Consider the following 17,604-nt stretch of genomic DNA (forward strand, 5'->3'; position numbering starts at 1 on the left):
GGTGCTATATAAATAAAGTTATTATTATTATTGAAAGGAATTATGAATAAGACAAAAAAAAATAAACTTTTGGTATTGTTTCTATGATCACTGGTATAACAGTGCTGCAGAAATGAGTCCTAAGATTTGGAAACGAGTTAGCATTTTAGGTCTGTGGTTAACACAAGCTTCAGAGACTTTAACGTTTTCTTCTACGGTTAAAATACGTCAGTAAGTATCCCACTCGAGAATTTTGAAGCTTTTATGTGTCTTAAAAAAGACGGTTGCTAACAAGTGGCTAAATGAGGCTACAAAACGTCATCACGCCGACTCGTCCTTTACAAGCTTTTACAGCCTCGTTGTGTATACTTGCGTTCATGCGACTGTGGTGTAGTTTGCTTATAGCCTAATGTTAGCTTTATACTTCTGGCGATTGCATTAACACTTCAAAAATCATAAAAGCTGTGTTCATTTGTGAAGATTATCTTGAACAAAACACGTGAGTATCATAAACATGTGTTTGCCACAGAGCTGCAATAATCCAAAACCCAATAGAAAAATCTCATTGGCTTCTTGTCGAGGGAACCCAGGGTGACGCTAACTTCCTGGTTGGCCTACAAAACGTACGTCACTCTATTGATGCTTTCTAAGGACATAATAATGGTGAGTTTTGATTTCACTAAGAGTACATGAAGGAGTTGGCAGGATTACCAGAGGCCAAAGGTAAGACGCCAGCATCAGTCCTCAGGGTTCAGGACATGTCACTTGTCCTCTGGTCTTACATGACGTTAGGCTGTATCGTCTATGTAGGGATCAGGGCGTGCACCGAGAGGCCTTAACGTCAGGACTTGGCATTTTAATTGGCAAATAATGCCTTGTTGGCCCAGAGAAGCAGCCTCAGAGGACTTTAAGGCTGAATGTGTTTGCAGACAAGTGATAGCTGCCATGTTGGTGGATATTTTCGCTGTAATTTCAGCATCTCTAAAAGGTGGAATCAGATTAATTTACGTATGGCTGTAGATGATAGGAAAATAATCTAGAGGAATACATATATATATATATAAAAAGAAAAAAAAAAACAGTGGGATATGAGCTACAGTACCAAGAGAGCTGTTAACATCATGGCATGCCATTGTTACAAGCTTCCCAAGTTGTGTCTATTGTCACATGTTGTTTGCATGTCTTGTTAATTCTGTAGTCGGCCTACTGGATGTCTGCTGCCGTCACAGCGTGCATGCTGACCTGGGAACGGATCCAAAGTTGTCTCTCTCCTGTCCAACAATGTCTGCCTACGTCAGCTGTAACCAATCCAATAACGTTTAATCCTCGTCTTGAACAATGCACGCAGGAAGATCATCGAATGGTACGAAAGGGACACACTCAGTTTGTTTGTGAGCTTTTTCCCCTGCAAAATTTAAATCTTAATTACCATAAATCCAAAAAGGTATTCTAAATTTAGCCCTAAGATAAACAAACAATCCCCCAAATTAACCGCAAAATGGTCCAACTTTAGAGCCCATCACTCGACACACACACTCTCACACACATCGTTAAAGTGGCTACGGTCAATATTTGATAATAACATTTATCAAATGGCAATGTGAAAGCGGTTTCTCATAGTGATGAACCTACAGAGAATTACCACCCATATCTGCTGCAGGAACCATGAAAGTCTATAGAACATTTTGTGCAAATCCACCAATTACATGTGGGTGTTCCTACAACAGGAGTCAGGGGATCACATAAGTCTTTGTAGCAGATCTTCTGGGCACCGTGAATATCTGAACCCAAATTTCCTGAAAATCCATCCAATAGCTTTGGAGACATTTGACTAAAAACTAAAAGATCAATCTCATGGTGGTGCTAAAGTTAAAGTCAGTAGGATTAATCCTCAGGGGACCATGAACATCTGTATGTTGCTGAGTGAATGAACTTGAATGAAAAAAGAATTGTATTAAGATATACAGTATATTTTCCTCTAAAATGTAATGGAGTAGAAAGAGAATATAGCGGAAAGAAGAATACTCCAAAAGTACCTCAAAAATGCACTTGAGTAAATGTACTTTGTTTTTCTTTGTGATCAAATTTGATTGATTTTAAAGATATGCATTTGGAATTATTAACAATAACAATTAATTAAAAATAATGATAATAATAATAATAATAATAATAATAATAATAATAATGATGATAATAAAAATAATAATAATAATAATAATAATAATAATAATAATAATAATGATAATAATTATGATAATAAAAATAATAGATAGATACCCTCCAAAAAAAAATAATGAATAAATAAAACATAAAATAAGAAATTACAAAACTAGCTAATGGTGACTCCCACCCCACTCCTCATGAGATCGTTTTCTAATGTAGTTTGTTTATATTCTGAAAGTAAATAGTTTTATATCTTCTAAACTTCTATCTGTGGAAAATAACACGCAACTATTAGTTTCACTATCTTAATTAGTGAGGACAGGGGGGGAGACAGTGGAATAAAATATAAAGCAGTTCTTGTGCTAAAGTATAAAATTCATCATGATGTCATTAAAGGTTTTTTGCTCAATAGACAAACTGAAATGTACAGTATGATGTGATTATACTGTGTAGTGTGAATGTGTAGTGTGTGCTTGGTGAGGCTCCTGTCAGCTCTGTGTTCAGTGGTCTGTGTCAGAGTCTCTTCCTCTTCAGCAGCTGCAGTCGGTTCCTGCTGTAACAGCTCAGTGTCTCTGCAGTCGGACTGAGGGAGGTTTTTGTACGACTACAAATCACTGTGTGAACACCCAAGCACTGTTTATTTCATGGGCACTCTGACAGTAATAAACTGCTCCGTCTTCAGCCTGAACTCCACTGATGGTCATCACAGTGTTCACTCCGTCTCCTGTTCCACTGAATCTAGAAGAGAACTCACTTGTAGGATTTTGAGCAAGGCTGATGACCAATTTCGGAGCTTCTCCAGATTTCTGTTGATACCAGTTTACTCGACTATCTCCATCTGACCATGTCTGAACTTTTGGGTTTGTTTTACAGGTCAGAGTGACTGTGGATCCAAGAGATGATGTTACTGCTGCAGGTTGAGTCACAGTCACCTGACTACTAGATCCTGAAAAACAGAGGAAAAACGGCACATTAATTAAGATGTAGACTGCTCATGTTTGTTTTATCCAGCAATTATAGTTTAAGTGATCGGATCATTTTCTAACATTATGTTGAAAATAATCCTGACCTTTGATGCAGCAGCAGGCCAGCGTCCAGATGAGGATGGTGATGAGAGTCATGCTGGTTGTGCTTTCTGCTGTGTTGACTGACACATCTGAGTCCTGCAGTGTTGAACTCACAGGACTATAAACCTTCTCAGTTCACTGGAGGATCAGCTGACGATGCAAAGCCTCCTCTCTATGGAAATCATTTCTCTGCTCTCAACACACTGAAGGCAACGTGGGACACTAAATCAGGAGGAATACTGCTTGGATTTACACCATCTATCATCTGAATGGATAATAGAAGAAACATATTTATATTAGAAGTGCAGTTGAGGATTTAAGGATGAGTTTGTGTCAACTGTGGTTGGTATGATATGTCTGTTTGTCTGCCTTTAATCTATTGACAGGGTTTACTGGAGATAAATAACATATTTCAGATCTGCTTAATATGAGTTTATAAGTTATTATTATTAAAAAGCATCATGTTCATTTAACCATGTAGCAACTGATATACAACTGTGAAAAAAATGACTTTGTTACAAGGAGACTGTGATCGTTTCTCTGTCTGGTGTAGAAAAGTTAAGCAAAATTATATAATTAATCTTCATTTATACGATAATTTCAATTGATATCATTAATTTAATGTTTGTAGATTCAATAAAGTATAATTGTTTCTGTGTTAATTGAGAAAGCAGAGAGTATTTTCAGTGGTTAGATGCTTGTTCACAGTGCAGGAGGTTTTTGTACGGCCACTTAATGAGTTTGTATCACTGTGGTGGACTTTTGGTGGAGGAACCAAACTCATCATTAACTGTAAGTACCAGAGATTTATAATTTATACAACATGAAATATTCTTTTAATACTAAAATTTGCATCAGAATTTTATAAAATTAAAAAAATATTTTGGATAATTTACATGATGCGGATATTATTTTGATGTCTATTAAGCTTGGCTGGTATTGAAGTTTAGGAAAATATTAATGTTAATATTCTTTTAGTATTAAAGAAGATGTTATGGTGAAATATATGCAGAATATTTTCGCTTTTTTTCCAATCAGATATTTGTTTAATAAAGTTTGGTTGTAAATTTGTTCTGCAGGAACATTTTAATGTTCAGAAAATAACAGCAAAATTTAATTTCAATTTATTTATGTTTTATGTTTTACTGTAACATTTAAACGATTGATAGGTATATAACTGTTGCAAATGCCGTTAAAACAAATTTAAGATTTCATATGTTCATTTAGTATCGCTGTAGTTTGACTTCACAGTTCGTTAGTTTAAAGTGGAGAAAAGGAAGTGAAACAGACAGATGATAAAGTCTATAACTGAATACAGATGTTACATTTGCATCACAGCGATGAATCATTTACTGTCACACATTATAATGAAGATTTAATTTAATGAGCATTAATACAATGTTCTCATTTAAAACAGATAAATCATGTTGCATATTAACTATTAGATATTTATGAAGAGTTCCACAGTAGAAGATTCATTACTTTAAATAAAAAACATAGTTTTACTATTGTGTTTTATTTGTTAACTCCTCATTTCCTGCCATGTGTCAGCTCCTCTCCTCTGTCTGATCACAGTATCATGCACACAGCTGATCCACAGTAGTGTTAACCTCTGTCAGGTATCATAACTGTCTCATGTCCAGCTGTCTGTCCTACAGTGGAAGTTCATCTGCTCCTTGTGTGTCTCTGCTCTCCCCTCCAGCTGGCACCATGGTCAGGCCCTCAGTCTCTCTGCTTCCCCCCTCCTCTGAGCAGCTCTCTGGGGGCTCGGCCACGCTGGCCTGCCTGCTGACCGGCTACTCTCCTCAGGGAGCCGTGGTGAGCTGGCAGGTGGACGGTACGGAGGTGACGGAGGGGGTCCTGAGCAGCTCAGAGGAGGAGAAGAGCGGCCGCTACAGCAGCAGCAGCACCCTGAGCCTGAGCCAGGAGCGCTGGATGGAAGGAGAGCTGTACTCCTGCAGGGTCCTCCATCAGGGCCACAGCCAGACCCAGTCCCTCCACAGGAGCCAGTGTAAGGGCTAGAGGGGCCGGCTGAAGCCCAGGACAGGAGCTCTGTGTGGGGGGGAGCAGCTCTGATCAATAGCAGTTTGAATGCTTGTAGAGGAAACTGAAGCTTTGTGTGACAGAGAACAACACTGCTGTAAAGTGTTGGACAACAACAACTTAGAGAGGAATGTGTGTCGCTCAGCAGCTTCATGTGAGTGAGCTTAATAACTGTCATGTTGATCACTGATGTTGTTGCTAATAAAGATTTCACTGATACATAACTTCATGAAGTGTTTGCTCTTTTATTTTATGAAGAGTAGAAAGAAATGAACTGGTTTTATAACTTCAACTGATTCTCCTCTCTGTGGAAAATGAAAACCCTCACGACAAAGTAGTATACTTAGAGTTTATTTAATGAAGTTAAGTAAAGTTCAAGTATACTACAAGTGAATAGCTATACTCTTAGTTTAATAGTTATAAACTTGTAGCCCACTTTTTAGTTTATGAAAGTTCACTTTGTATACTTTAACTTATAGTATTTAGCTAATGATTTATGTATTACATAAAGAGACTTTCTCCTTTTGCTATTTGACTTGATGTTTTGTTATGATAAAAAAAGAAATAAATTTTTCTCACATGTCTCCACGGTGAACGAAGATTCCCAAAACGTAGAAAATTCTTGATGAATTGAAGTAAATTCATATCAAAACATTCATTTACAAACTCTCACACACTTTAATAGGCTACTCTATCAAAAAGTTAGTACAACTACAAGCCATGTATACCTTTCTGTAGGCCTATAAGGCAAGAATACTTAATTATACTTTTCTTAAGTATATCTCGATCAAAAGATTAAGAACAAGTATAATCCAAGTATACTATACTTTTATGCAATTGTCTGTATAACCTAAGTATACTTAAGTATATCTCTGATAAGTACATATATAGTAAACTGAAAGTATACTCTCTTGTTTTAAGTTTAAATTAAGTATACTAATAGCACACTTGCTTTGGATTCATCATGTAAATATTAATATTTCTCCTTTTTAAATTGGTATAAAGAGTGATATTACATTATAGTAAAGAAAAGTAAATGATACATATATTTTATTTGATAAAACAAAACTTGGAGAATAATGAGAACTTGATTTTAAGGGAGGAAGAAATCATGACTCAAATATGTGATCAGGCAACATTTGTCTCTTTAGCTGAGAGTAAATGTGAACAGAACATGATGTGTTATTAGATATTTTAATAATGTTTTTAATGAAGTTATTAGTGTGAATGTGTAGTGTGTGCTTGGTGAGGTTCCTGTCAGCTCTGTGTTCAGTGGTCTGTGTCAGAGTCTCTTCCTCTTCAGCAGCTGCAGTCGGTTCCTGCTGTAACAGCTCAGTGTCTCTGCAGTCGGACTCAGGGAGGTTTTTGTACGACTACAAATCACTGTGTGAACACCCAAGCACTGTTTATTTGATGGAGACTCTGACAGTAATAAACTGCTGCGTCTTCAGTCAGAACTCCACTGATGGTCAAAGTGAAGTCAGAGCTGCTTCCACTGCCACTAAACCGAGCTGCTGTTCCTGATTCTCGTGTGCTCGCAAATTTTATTAGAAGCTTTGGAGGCTGTCCAGATTTCTGTTGATACCAGAACATATAATGACCATAACTACTGTCACTGTAAACAGCTCGGCTGGTCTTACAGGTGAGAGAGACGGTGGATCCTGGAGTAGATGTCACTACTGGAGGCTGAGTCACAGTCACCTGACCGCTGCATCCTGCAGACAAAAACAAATCATTCATTTATCAGCAGAAATAAATGAGAGAAAAGGCAGCACATCATGTCTGAAATGTTGCTGAGTGAATGAACCTGTAAAACAGCAGCAGGCCAGCGTCCAGATGAGGATGGTGATGAGAGTCATGCTGGTTGTGCTTTCTGCTGTGTTGACTGACACATCTGAGTCCTGCAGTGTTGAACTCACAGGACTATAAACCTTCTCAGTTCACTGGAGGATCAGCTGACGATGCAAAGCCTCCTCTCTATGGAAATCATTTCTCTGCTCTCAACACACTGAAGGCAACGTGGGACACTAAATCAGGAGGAATACTGCTTGGATTTACACCATCTATCATCTGAATGGATAATAGAAGAAACATATTTATATTAGAAGTGCAGTTGAGGATTTAAGGATGAGTTTGTGTCCACTGTGGTTGGTATGATATGTCTGTTTGTCTGCCTTTAATCTACTGACAGGGTTTACTGGAGATAAATAACATATTTCAGTTCTGTTTAATATGAGTTTATGAGTTATTATTATTAAAAAGCATCATATTCATTTAACCATGTAGCAACTGATATAAAACTGTGAAAAAATGACTTTGTTACAATGAGACTGTGATCATTTCTCTGTCTGGTGTAGAAAAGTAAAGAAAATTAAAGAAATAATCTTCATTTATACAATAATTTCAATTGATATCATTAATTTAATGTTTGTTTTTTATAACATATTCATTGTGAAAAATACCTTCTTGATCATCTCATAATCAAACCTGATATACTACACCTGATAGTACAGGAGATGGTTGTATTTTTTTAAATTAGATAATCTTGATTCGGTTTCAACTCTTGTTATATCAGATTGTTTTGTGCAGCTGATGGTTGAAACACTTTTCAACATGTTTTGATATCAGTGGCTAAAGTCCAACAAGAGTTTATCCTCCCCAGTTTACCCAGAAAGAGACAAGATTATAAGTTTAAACTGTATATGGAAGAGTGTCTGTGAGTTTGTTCCAGTTTTATTTAGATTCATTGTGGTTCTGCTTGATGACTCTTGTGTTGTGTTCACTGGACCAGTTCTCTTCATCACAGTCTCTTCACCAACCCTCTGCACCTGCAGCAGGCCGGTTTCACTTCAGTCAAACTGAAGGAGGTTTTTGTACGGCTCTAAATCACTGTGTGAACACCCAAGCACTGTTTATTTGATGGAGACTCTGACAGTAATAAACTGCTGCGTCTTCAGTCTGAACTCCACTGATGGTCAAAGTGAAGTCAGAGCTGCTTCCACTGCCACTAAACCGAGCTGCTGTTCCTGATACACGTGTGCTCACAAGTTTTATTAGGAGCTTTGGAGGCTGTCCAGATTTCTGTTGATACCAGAACATATAACTGCCTCCGTGAACAGCTCGGCTGGTCTTACAGGTGAGAGAGACGGTGGATCCTGGAGTAGATGTCACTACTGGAGGCTGAGTCACAGTCACCTGACCGCTGCATCCTGCAGACAAAAACAAATCATTCATTTATCAGCAGAAATAAATGAGAGAAAAGGCAGCACATCATGTCTGAAATGTTGCTGAGTGAATGAACCTGTAAAACAGCAGCAGGCCAGCGTCCAGATGAGGATGGTGATGAGAGTCATGCTGGTTGTGCTTTCTGCTGTGTTGACTGGCACATCTGAGTCCTGCAGTGTTGAACTCACAGGACTATAAACCTTCTCAGTTCACTGGAGGATCAGCTGACGATGCAAAGCCTCCTCTCTATGGAAATCATTTCTCTGCTCTCAACACACTGAAGGCAACGTGGGACACTAAATCAGGAGGAATACTGCTTGGATTTACACCATCTATCATCTGAATGGATAATAGAAGAAACATATTTATATTAGAAGTTTATTAAAAAGCATCATGTTCATTCAACCGTGTAGCAACTGATATAAAACTGAAAAAATGACTTTGTTACAAGGAGACTGTGATCGTTTCTCTGTCTGGTGTAGAAAAGTAAAGCAAAATTTAAGAAAAAATTTTCTTTATACAATAATTTTCAATTAAGTGTGCATGCTGCTTTCTTATATGGATCTTCTGCATGTTATGTTCAATACTTTTCAAAATAAACTGAATTTTAGTTTAGTTTCACTCCAACATGAACTGTTCATTCATCAGAAATGTGACATTAACATTAAACCATCATTAAATAAAACTGTGGATTATAATAAATGAGTGTCTTTGTATTTCCTTTATTATATATTTATTATGAAAAATATAGTCTTGGTCATCTCAGTATAAAACATCATATATTATACCTTTTAGTATATCAGGTTTACATAAATAGTACTTTGTTAGTGGTTGTATTTTTTTTACTTTTTTGTGATATTTTGAAAGGAAAGGCTCTGTTTAGAAAATGAAATATTTTGGATTTTTAAAATGAAGAATGGTAAATTGGAATTTTCTTTTACATTAGATTGTTTTGTGCAGCTGTTGGTAGAAACACTTTTCAACATGTTTTGATATCAGTGGCTAAAGTCCAACAAGAATTTGACCTCCCCAGTTTACTCATAAAGAGACTGAATGACAAGATTATAAGTTTAAACTGTATATGAAGAGCGTCTGTGAGTTTGTTCCAGTTTTATTTAGATTCATTGTGGTTCTGCTTGATGACTCTTGTGTTGTGTTCACTGGACCAGTTCTCTTCATCACAGTCTCTTCACCAACCCTCTGCACCTGCAGCAGGCCGGTTTCACTTCAGTCAAACTGAAGGAGGTTTTTGTACGGCTCTAAATCACTGTGTGAACACTCCACCACCATGGTAGCCCAGACAGAAGTAATCTCCAGCATCGTCAGTCTGAACACCTGTGATGGTTAAAGTGTAGTGAGAACCAGAGCTACTGCCACTGAATCGAGACGCAGTCCCTGAGAAGAGAGTTGATACTCCGTATATAAGGAGTTTGGGAGCCTGTCCAGGTTTCTGAAGGTACCAACTGAGATCAGCACCAATATCTGAACTCCCTGTGGCGCTGATGCTCACGGTCCCTCCAACACTAACAGATTTGGATTTGTCAGCTTGAGTCAGAAATTGGTTTGCAGAAATCTCTGAAATGAGAAATGAAATATAAACCTTGAGAATCAGCAGATTAGATGATAATAAATTAGACATTAATTAAAGCCACAATGTCAGATACATTTTCAGAATCTCTCACCCTGACTCAGAAAACCCAACACGACAATCAGAGTTATTGACAACATCATCCTGATGCAGTTTTCAGTGTGAGTGCATGAAAACAGTTCAGACTCTCTGTGACAGGAGAACTTAAACTGTGAGGAGCAGTGATGCATTAAAATCATGCAAAAATACATTAAAGAAGGCAAACACACACCTGTTCTTGTGAAACTGAAAGGGAGAGATGAGGTGGAGTAGGTCGAGGCTCCGTCTCCCTGTGGACTGACTAAGAACATGTAGAAACTTTAGACTCTCTGTTCGTCATCTCTCTGCTGTTTCTGTCTTTGCAAAGTTTCCCAAAGGTCATAAATAGATGCAGGCTGCTCTCTGCTGGCTGTCCAGGTTCACAACAACTCTGGCTAACTCTTAGCTCTTTTCATCATCATGTACTTCAGTCTGTTAATGCAGTTGCTTCAGCTGTGACATTGTGGTCTTGTGGGGTCAGGGGTCATATCATGTTTTTTTTTTCTTTTTTTAAACGCAGCAAAGGTGTCATCTGCTGGCTGTGCAGGTTCACAACAACTCCAGATTGACATGACATTAATTTTGTATTCAGTCCTTAGCTCTTTTCTTTGATCATGTACTTCAGGTCAGGGTCAGAGGTCAGATCATACAGATTCTTACAGTTGAGAAAACACGATCCAATATTCTCTTCTTGGTTATCTCCTCAATTTAGTTTTTTTAAAACCCTCCGTCTTCTGGCTTTTATTTTGAACCAGTCGTCTTTCCTGTTAAGGCAAGGCAGCTTTATTTGTAGAGCACATTTTAGCAACAGGGAAATTCAAAGTGCTTTACATAAACATTCAAGAACATTGCGACAAAGTGCAAATGAACATTAAGACATAATTTAAACAGTTATAAAAACATAAAAACATAAAAACATTAAAGATTAGAAAATAAAAATAAGCTAAAAATAAAAGCTAGGATTGAAGTTAAAAAAGAATAAAACACAAAAGAGTAAAAGCTCTAATGCAGTATAAGATCATTATCTGGTTTAATTAAAGGCAGCAGCAAACAGGAACGTTTTAAGCTTTGTTTTAAAAGAACTTAGAGTTGTAGCAGTCCTGCAGTTTTCTGGGAGCTTGTTCCAAATATTTGGTGCATAAAAACTATTAAGGGGTTTTAATGGATTATCTGCATGGTTTAAAGATTGATTGAAGAAGTGGTAACTATCCCTTAAAGGGACTTAAATTGCACCTCTGTCTGTCCTGGAAGAGGGATCCCTCCTCTGTTGCTCTTCTTGAGGTTTCTTCCATATTTTTTCCCTGTTAAATGGGTTGTTTTGGGGGAGCTTTTCCTCATTCAATGAGATGGTCGTACTTAAAAGGACAAGGAGTGTCGTAACCTGTTCAGATTGTAAAGGCAAAGTTGTGATTTGTGATATTGGGTTATGCAAATAAAATTGACTTGACTTGACTTAAATGTTTCAATTGTAGGGACCTGCCATTTCTGGTGGAAAAGACAATGAACTGTGCTTCTCAGGATCCTTGATTATGCAGCCATTGGCTGTGGATTAAGCTCAGTCGCCATTGGCTACTGTAGCATTTCACACATAGGTGTGAAATTCACCCAGGACAAAACCAGAGGAATCTCTTTGTTCCTCCTCTTTCTGCTCATTCTCCTCATCTCTCCTGACCTGCGAGAGGTGAGCTGCTGCTCTCCAGACCGGAAGTAGTACTGCTTCTAATCTATGGCCTGTTAGGAAACAGCCATCCATAGGAACACAAGGAAACCAAAAGGCAGACGACGCGAGAGCCTGCCTTTGACCAACTAACTTCAAGCAACAACTTGATTGGAGCATAGCAAAGACGACATCTTTGACTTGGAACCACAACTTCAACACATGGAATTACAAACCCTTTTCTTCCATGGATTGGTAACGTACTGGGCTTACCTTAGAATTAGCAATCGCACATGGCTGAGCAAGACTGTTCAACTTTGATTTCTAGAAAGTACTTGTATTGATTTGGTTTAATGTTATTCATTGAGTTTGACTGGTGATTTATCTGTATTTGATATTTGGGTAACTGGCTTCGCCACATCTGATGTGTTTAGTTTATGCTTCACATAGACAAGGTCTTGCATGCAAACTAACCATCTTTTCTAACCCACTGCATATCTAACACACATTAAGATCACATACATGAACTGTGAATTTAGTTAAACATAAACATACAGCTTCAGATAATCTTAACCCCCACATCACGCCATCTTGTCTCTCTCCCTCTCTCTCTCTCTCTCTCTCTCTCACACACACACACACACACACACACACACACACACACACATGCGTACACACTGTGTTTGGTTTGTTTAGTTTAGTTATTTAGTTAGATTAATATTGTGTTTTAAACCTTCATTATCTTGTAAATAAGTGTTTGTGGAATATACATGCTGGTCTCTTTAATGTTGCACAAGAGTGAATAATGCCAACCTCTGCTATGTCAAGAACTCCGATATACTTCAACCTTTACTATCTATTTTGGTTATAGTTATTAATTTAATTATTAATCAAAGTTCCAAATTGATAGTTTAGCATATATAATGAGACTATATTAACGTTTTGGTCATTTGCCCTGATTCCAGGGTGGTGCCCCGTTTATTATTAATGTTTATTGATAATCTTTATTAATATTAATAATTATATTATTATTTGTTAATTAATTTTCTAATAACCAAAACCTGTTACAGCCAAATCCCTACACAATCAAATTCAGGGCTTCACCCCAAAGTTGTGTTAATGGATGACAAAATAATATTATTCAGCTTTTTTTCCCCAAAAGATCTTTGAATAAGTTTAATGTCATCACGCGTTCCCAAAACATCCGTGTGAGCTCCACCAGCAGCTGCTGACAGGTTAAACTCCTCTGCAGCTCTGATACATTTCAGCTGAGATATGAGTCATCTCCTGTTAGGAAAGTTGATAAAATCCTTTCACTCTTCATCCTAAAAGAGGGAACAAACATGTGTCACTCTGAAAGCTTTTGTCCGGTTCAGACTGATTTCCTCCTCTGACACGTTTTGATGAATTCAGGCTCTGATCAGCTCTGAGTGTCTTTATGAAACAGACTGATCCTGGTTCAGTTTGTTAGGCTCATTCAAGACAAGCTTTTCACAATAAGAGACACAGTCCTCTGAGGGTTGACAGAAGGAAAACATCAACAGTCCCAGTGGGACCAGGTATACGTCACTCAGGTGTGCGTGTGATGAATGTGTGTGTGGTTTCATTGGTCCAAACAAAAAAAACTATCATTCATCCTTTCGCATCAATTTCAAATTGACGAAGTTCGAATCTCCATCATCGATCAACAAGGAAGTAACAGAGAACAAGTCCATGTGTTTTGTTATGACTTTACATGATCTGCAGTGTTTTACTCTGCAGACTGTTCAACTGACTCTGCATGTGATAGAGGAGCTGATCCTGTTACATCAGCTATTATCTATGGTTATTATACATTAAACCTGCCTTGATAAGGCTTTTTACTTGATCATCTGCATGCTTTCACTTCAAATTTGTAGCTATCTTGGAACGTTCACCTTAATTGGAAATCAATTTAAGTTTTTTTGAAGTGTAAAATGTACAACATAATATTAAACGCATCTCCACGGTGAACGAAGAAATTCTTGATGAATTGAAGTAAATTCATATCAAAACATTCTTTTACAAACTCTCACACACTTTAATAGGCTACTCTATCAAAAAGTTAGTACAACTACAAGCCAAGTATTCTTTTCTGTAGGCCTATAAGGGAAGACCACTTAATTATACTTTTCTTAAGTATATCTCAATCAAAAGATTAAGTACAAGTATAATCCAAGTATACCATACTTAAGTATATCTTTGATAAGTACATAAAAAGTAAACTGAAAGTATACTCTCTCTCTCTCAAGTTTTCAATAAGTACAGTATACTAATAGCACACTTGCTTAAAGATTCATCATGTAAATATCAATATTTCTATTTTTTAAATTTGTATAGAGAGTGACATTACATTATAGTAAAGAAAGTAAATAATACATCTTTGTTTTGATAAAACTAAACTTGGAGAATAATGTGAACTTTACTTTTAGGGAGACAGAAATCATGACTCAAATATGTGATAAGGCAACATTTGTTCTTTAGCTGAGAGTAAATGTGAACAGAACATGATGTGTTATTAGATATTTTAATAATGTTTTTAATGAAGTTATTAGTGTGAATGTGTAGTGTGTGCTTGGTGAGGTTCCTGTCAGCTCTGTGTTCAGTGGTCTGTGTCAGAGTCTCTTCCTCTTCAGCAGCTGCAGTCGGTTCCTGCTGTAACAGCTCAGTGTCTCTGCAGTCGGACTGAGGGAGGTTTTTGTACGACTACAAATCACTGTGTGAACACACCACCGCTGTGGTAACTCTGACAGTAATAAACTGCTGCGTCTTCAGTCTGAACTCCACTGATGGTCAAAGTGAAGTCAGATCTGCTTCCACTGCCACTAAACCGAGCTGCTGTTCCTGATACACGTGTGCTCACATATTTTATTAGGAGCTTTGGAGTCTGTCCAGATTTCTGTTGATACCAGAACATACGATCACCATAATTACTCTCTGTGTAAACAGCAGGGTTGGTCTTACAGGTGAGAGAGATGGTGGATCCTGGAGTAGATGTCACTACTGGAGGCTGAGTCACAGTCACCTGACCGCTGCATCCTGCAGACAAAAACAAATCATTCATTTATCAGCAGAAATAAATGAGAGAAAAGGCAGCACATCATGTCTGAAATGTTGCTGAGTGAATGAACCTGTAAAACAGCAGCAGGCCAGCGTCCAGATGAGGATGGTGATGAGAGTCATGCTGGTTGTGCTTTCTGCTGTGTTGACTGACACATCTGAGTCCTGCAGTGTTGAACTCACAGGACTATAAACCTTCTCAGTTCACTGGAGGATCAGCTGACGATGCAAAGCCTCCTCTCTATGGAAATCATTTCTCTGCTCTCAACACACTGAAGGCAACGTGGGACACTAAATCAGGAGGAATACTGCTTGGATTTACACCATCTATCATCTGAATGGATAATAGAAGAAACATATTTATATTAGAAGTGCAGTTGAGGATTTAAGGATGAGTTTGTGTCCACTGTGGTTGGTATGATATGTCTGTTTGTCTGCCTTTAATCTACTGACAGGGTTTACTGGAGATAAATAACATATTTCAGTTCTGCTTAATATGATTTTATGAATTATTATTATTATTAAAAAGCATCATATTCATTTAACCATGTAGCAACTGATATAAAACTGTGAAAAAATGACTTTGTTACAATGAGACTGTGATCATTTCTCTGTCTGGTGTAGAAAAGTAAAGAAAATTAAAGAAATAATCTTCATTTATACAATAATTTCAATTGATATCATTAATTTAATATTTGTAAATTCAATAAAGTATAAATGTTTCTATGTTAATTGAGAAAGCAGAGAGTATTTTCAGTGGATAGATGCTTGTTCACAGTGCAGGAGGTTTTTGTACGGCCACTTAATGAGTTTGTATCACTGTGGGTGACTTTTGGTGGAGGAACCAAACTCATTATTAACTGTAAGTACCAGAGATTTATAATTTATACAACATGAAATATTCTTTTAATACTAAAATTTGCATCAGAATTTTAAAAAAATTAAAAAAATATTTTGGATAAATTACATGATGCGGATATTATTTTTTGATGTCTATTAAGCTTGGCTGATATTGAAGTTTAGGAAAATATTAATGTTAATATTCTTTTAGTATTAAAGAAGATGTTATGGTGAAATATATGCAGAATCATTTTTTGCTTTTTTTCCAATAATATATTTGTTTAATGATGTTTGGTTGTAAATTTGTTCTGCAGGAACATTTTAACGTTCAGAAAATAACAGCAAAATCTAATTTCAAGTTTCTTATGTTTTATGTTTTACTATAACATTTAAACGATTGTTAGGTATAAAAACTGTTGCAAATGTTGTTAAAACAAATTTAAGAGTTTATATGTTCATTTAGTATCGCTGTAGTTTGACTTCACAGTTCGTTAGTTTAAAGTCATGAAAAGGAAGTGAAACAGACAGATGATAAAGTCTATAACTGAATACAGATGTTACATTTGCATCGCAGCGATGAATCATTTACTGTCACACATTATAAAGAATATTTAATTTAATGATCATTAATACAATGTTCCCATTTAAAACAGATAAATCATGTTTCATATTAATTATTAGATATTTATGAAGAGTTCCACAGTAGAAGATTCATTACTTTAAATAAAAAACAAAGTTCTACTATTGTGTTTTATTTGTTAACCTCTCATTTCATGCCATGTGTCAGCTCCTCTCCTCTGTCTGATCACAGTATCATGCACACAGCTGATCCACAGTAGTGTTAACCTCTGTCAGGTATCATAACTGTCTCATGTCCAGCTGTCTGTCCTACAGTGGAAGTTCATCTGCTCCTTGTGTGTCTCTGCTCTCCCCTCCAGCTGGCACCATGGTCAGGCCCTCAGTCTCTCTGCTTCCCCCCTCCTCTGAGCAGCTCTCTGGGGGCTCGGCCACGCTGGCCTGCCTGCTGACCGGCTACTCTCCTCAGGGAGCCGTGGTGAGCTGGCAGGTGGACGGTACGGAGGTGACGGAGGGGGTCCTGAGCAGCTCAGAGGAGGAGAAGAGCGGCCGCTACAGCAGCAGCAGCACCCTGAGCCTGAGCCAGGAGCGCTGGATGGAAGGAGAGCTGTACTCCTGCAGGGTCCTCCATCAGGGCCACAGCCAGACCCAGTCCCTCCACAGGAGCCAGTGTAAGGGCTAGAGGGGCCGGCTGAAGCCCAGGACAGGAGCTCTGTGTGGGGGGGAGCAGCTCTGATCAATAGCAGTTTGAATGCTTGTAGAGGAAACTGAAGCTTTGTGTGACAGAGAACAACACTGCTGTAAAGTGTTGGACAACAACAACTTAGAGAGGAATGTGTGTCGCTCAGCAGCTTCATGTGAGTGAGCTTAATAACTGTCATGTTGATCACTGATGTTGTTGCTAATAAAGATTTCACTGATACATAACTTCATCAAGTGTTTGCTCTTTTATTTTATGAAGAGTAGAAAGAAATTAACTGGTTTTATAACTTCAACTGATTCTCCTCTCTGTGGAAAATGAAAACTCTCACGACAAAGTAGTATACTTAAAGTTTATTTTATGAAGTTAAGTAAAGTTCAAGTATACTACAAGTGAATAGGTACACTCTTAGTTTAATAGTTATATACTTGTAGCCCACTTTTTAGTTTATGAAAGTACACTTTGTATACTTTAACTTATAGTACTTAGCTAATGATTTATGTATTACATAAAGAGACTTGCTCCTTTTGCTATTTGACTTGATGTTTTGTGATGATAAAAAAATTAATATATTTTTCTCACACGTCTCCACGGTGAACGAAGAATCCAA

At 37.4% G+C, this 17,604-nt stretch overlaps 1 protein-coding gene and 3 gene segments (V, D, J or C); 3 read left to right on the forward strand and 1 right to left on the reverse strand.

Annotated features, from left to right (window-relative positions):
- Positions 1-17,604, forward strand: part of LOC119504151 (immunoglobulin lambda-1 light chain-like) — an 88,525-nt gene that overhangs the window by 58,583 nt on the left and 12,338 nt on the right. Inside the window, exon 3 of the mRNA XM_037796246.1 lies at positions 150-156. Within this exon, the coding sequence (XP_037652174.1) occupies positions 150-156 (7 nt within the window). The remainder of the gene's footprint in view (positions 1-149; positions 157-17,604) is intronic.
- Positions 1-17,604, reverse strand: part of LOC119504145 — a 116,148-nt gene that overhangs the window by 41,753 nt on the left and 56,791 nt on the right.
- On the forward strand, positions 4,728-5,398 carry LOC119504173. The segment is given in 1 exon segment: positions 4,728-5,398. A coding segment is annotated over 1 exon segment (387 nt).
- On the forward strand, positions 16,491-17,226 carry LOC119504186. The segment is given in 1 exon segment: positions 16,491-17,226. A coding segment is annotated over 1 exon segment (387 nt).

The sequence above is a fragment of the Sebastes umbrosus genome, chromosome 16 (genome assembly GCF_015220745.1).
Source record: "Sebastes umbrosus isolate fSebUmb1 chromosome 16, fSebUmb1.pri, whole genome shotgun sequence".
NCBI classification, from domain to species: Eukaryota; Metazoa; Chordata; class Actinopteri; order Perciformes; family Sebastidae; genus Sebastes; species Sebastes umbrosus.